Below are 3,966 nucleotides of genomic sequence, written 5' to 3' on the forward strand. Positions count from 1 at the left end.
GAGAGAGATTCTTCCATATAAAAACAAAACAAAAAAACCCTATGCTGTAGGAGAATTTATCAGTGAGAGAAAAATATGCATCATAATTGTTTTGCTAAAAAAAGCAGATTATAGAACAGAATGATTCCATTTTTATCTTTAAGAAAACCTGTGTGAAAAAAACCCTTAAAGGATATATACAATATTGTTTACAATGTTGCGGGGTATTGGTGAAGAAAGGAAGGTGAGCCATCCCAAAGAGCTGATTTCTAGAATCCTTCTCAGAAATAAGTAATCACAGTAATATTTTTGAGAGCTGCCTGGCACCATGTGATGTGATACACACACGATATCTCATTTAATTCTCACCCTGTCCTCACAAGGCATTATCATGTCCATCTTACAGACAAGGAAACCAAGGCTCAGGGAGGTTCGGTAAGTTGTGTTGGGTCACACAGCTAGGAAGTGGCAAAGCTGGGATTCTCTCCAGATCCATAGGATTCCAAAGCTCATCTCTTAACCACGATGCTGGTTAAGGAAATAAAATTCAGGCTCCTTATTTGGTGTAAATTGGGAGAACAGGTGATTATGAAGCTGGGCAGGCTACAAACAAAAACTGTTTCGAGGCTGCCCCGGGCTAGATGTTGGCACTTGGAGCGTGAGGGTGGGCGCTTACCTCTGGGAGGTCAGCCTCTGGCCTCACCCTTATAAGCCACAAAGACAAAAACATGAAGCGGGAACAATACTTGTTTCTAAATCTTTATGACTTTTCTAGCCATCAGAGTTCCTAACTCTGACAAAAGCTCAGGACAACCGGAAAGTCTGTGTTGGGGGGATGTGCACCTGGGATGGTGTTGATGGAGCCCAGCAGCTGCTCCACATCAGAGAAGTCCAGGCTCTGGTCTTCCAGGGCAGGCTGCGTGGAGATATCCACGTCTGTTTTTGTTTCCAGGAATTTTCTGAGCCTGTTGGTGTAAAACAGCCATTAGTAAGAATGGAGGGGCATCCTCCCCAGGGCCTTGCTATGGTGCTGGGCCACTGGTAACACACAAAGAGGGCCTGGCTGAACTTCCATTTCTTGAACATACTCCCGGCTGCCCTCCTAGGAAGTCACCAGCGGAGACGGGCCGGACTGGTCTGTGCATTTGAGGGACAAGGGGTGGGCCGTGTTAGAGTGGGGATGGCATGACATGTACCAACAGGCCCAGGTCCACACCCTCTAGCACCCCTCAGGTGCTGACCTGCAAGCTCCCACCCCCACACCTCCCCAGGCCCAGGTGTACAGCCTCTGTGGGGTTTCCTCGCCACAGGGCCAAGCGCCCTCAGCTTGCGGACCGTGGACGTGGCTCTGGGTCATCTTACACCTGCTTCCGGGCAGTCACAGGGTGTATAAGTGGAAGGGGCAGAATCTGAAACCAGGACTGTCTTTGGCCAACACCCATGTTCTGAATCCTTACATCATCAAGCTTCGGTGTTCATGCTACTTTACAGACATACTCAATTCCCACAAAACAATCCCTGTCTGTAGATAAGGACAAGGGGTTCCTCGACTGGTTGGACACCCAAGGTCGTGGGGGTAGCAGGACTTGAACTCCTGTCTGACTCTATGACGTGCGTGCTTTCTGCAGAGCACAGTCTAGGTCCCGGCACAGCTGGGGCACCCTGCGGACACCCTTTGGATCTCGGCTCCTCCTCGTGGTGAAATGAGGGGCTCATGGAGGAGACCTGGCTGTGGGCTTGCTGGCTGGGCCTCACCACACACTCCCTCCCTTCCAGAACTAAGATTTTGAGGTTTGGTATCAGAGGGTCCTTGTGACCCCACTGTTGTTCTGATGTGAGTGCTATTTAATCTTGGGAACAGCCACAAAAGCTGAAACTGGGAGTATATAACCAAGCAAAATTGAGTATGTTTGGATATCTAGAGGTAAAAGGAATTAAAGAGAATACATGTCAGAACAAAAGTATTACCTGTCAGCCATAGCCACGGCATCCTAAAAAGGAGGAGAAAGGAGAAAATACTAAGTTGATTTTGGAAATAAATTTTTTTCAAACTATATAATAATATAAACATATTAAAAATCTTGGAAATTAGGGGGAAAAATATCAGGCATATCACACACAACCACTCTTATGAAGCCTGCGCAGTTTCTTCCGTAACTACTGCTTTTTTCCCACCACCGTTATGTAAGCACTTTGCATGTTACAAATGGTCTTTGGGACCATCAATTTGGAAGGCTATATGAAAGTTCGTTAAATGGGAACTCCATCATTTACATAACTGTTCTTCTGCTGTTGGATATTTTGGTTGTTTCCAATTTCTCACCATCATAAGTAACAGAAGGACATCTTCACATATATCACGCTCTCCACCTTGTGGATTATGTCTCAGGATACCGAGGGATTGTGGGACAACGAGGGACCACTGGTTCCAAAGGTCTGAGCACTAAGGGCTCTACTGGGGCCTGCCAACTGGTCCCTCGCCCCAAGCATGGCTGCAAGCAGGGGCTGTTGGGCTCTGAGGGGCCACAATGGGGCTTGTTCAATGTGGACTTTGTATTTGGTAACCAGGAAGCTGTGGAGGCTGAAGGTCCCTCCTGGTCCTGTGGGGCCTCATTAAGAAAGGGGACCGAGAGACTGAGAATCCCACAGCCCAGCTGCATGGGGGCTTGCTCAGCTCCGGGAAGAGGGGACAGATCTCTAGGTAACCAGGACAGAGGAACAGAGACTCTGGTGTCATCTGAGCAATGGTGGTGGGAAGGGGTCAGCTGTGCATGAGCCTGCCTGGCATGGGTGACAACCTCACCGACATGAACACTGGTGGAGTCAAACAGACGCTGACCATAAAAGTCCATTCCAACATCTCCAGGCAGAGGGGACGATCTGACCTGCTCCGGCCGTAGCTGCCATTTCAGTTCATGATTTCATTTCCCTTCCTTACTGACCTTTATGAAATCAACCTTCTCTTCATGACACATCTCCTCTATTGTTTCCATCAGTTCTTTACAGGTATCCAGGTTTTCTCCACAGCTGACCAGTTGTCCATATAAGGCTTCCAGCTTCTCTTTCTTTTTCTCCCCTAGAGCGTGTATTTTTTCTTCGTATTTTTGAGCAAGTGTTTCTAAGATCTCATTGTAATGGGACTCAAAGTTTTGTTCTTGTCTTCCAAAATTTTCCTGCAAGACAGTGGACCTCAATCATCATTTCAGTACATGTGGTGTCTACCCAGGGATATTTTAGTTTCTCCCCGTTGTCTTATCTTTTGCCGGAATGCTGGGGGGTGGACGCAGGAGGGGCTAGGACCAGGCGTCTCCAGCTAGAGCCCCAGGGATAATCTTAACTGCAAAAGTATTGCATTTGCTCCTGGCAGCATTCTGCCATCCTCTCTCCCACCCCACTCCCCACCACACACCTCCCATCACCATGACAACTGACCAAGGAGATTATCAGTGATGAGTCAGCCTGCCACTGGAACCTTGCACTTTAACACAGAGATTTGCACCCATCTTTCCCTCCTGAGCTCTCAACATCTCATGACCCTCACCTCCACTCCCTGATGCTTGGCTTATACAAATATCAGGGCCACACAGATCCTTGTATCAGCTAAGAGGAAGGTGAAAGGGAAGAGGAATAAGGGCTGTGGCCAGAGAGGGCTGCCTCATAGATGAGAAAAGGCACGAAGGCAGAGGGAGGCCTCACTCCTGGAGCACGGTGGGTGAGAAATACTGACCAGAGCTGTCAACGCCTGGGCTTCATTACTTAGCTTGAAAGCCCAGGAGAGCTCTGTGGGTTCAGACTGATGTCATCCTCATCAGATAATAGGGACATTTCCAAAGAGGCTCTGATCGATCAATCAGGGGGTGTTTACGGAGTACCTACTGTGTGTAAGGCTTGCTCAGAATGGTGGGAGAGAGGGAAAAACAGTAGGCGACGCCCTCGTGTTGAGTATAAAAGGAAGAGCTCAGGGTCCTCACTGAGGTGAAGATACTC

The 3,966-nt window shown here is 48.3% G+C and overlaps 1 protein-coding gene across 1 annotated transcript in view; it reads right to left on the reverse strand.

The window, feature by feature from the left end:
• The window catches only part of FSD2 (fibronectin type III and SPRY domain containing 2), a 27,891-nt gene extending 24,738 nt beyond the window's left edge, over positions 1–3,153 (reverse strand). Inside the window, exons 1-3 of the mRNA XM_019640042.1 lie at positions 2,922–3,153; positions 1,948–1,970; positions 823–944 (exon numbers count right to left, since the gene is read on the reverse strand). Of these exons, the coding sequence (XP_019495587.1) occupies positions 823–944; positions 1,948–1,970; positions 2,922–2,972 (196 nt within the window). The 5' untranslated portion in view covers positions 2,973–3,153. The remainder of the gene's footprint in view (positions 1–822; positions 945–1,947; positions 1,971–2,921) is intronic.
• Positions 3,154–3,966: the final 813 nt, after the last annotated feature.

The sequence above is a fragment of the Hipposideros armiger genome, unplaced genomic scaffold (assembly GCF_001890085.2).
Source record: "Hipposideros armiger isolate ML-2016 unplaced genomic scaffold, ASM189008v1 scaffold_48, whole genome shotgun sequence".
NCBI lineage: Eukaryota > Metazoa > Chordata > Mammalia > Chiroptera > Hipposideridae > Hipposideros > Hipposideros armiger.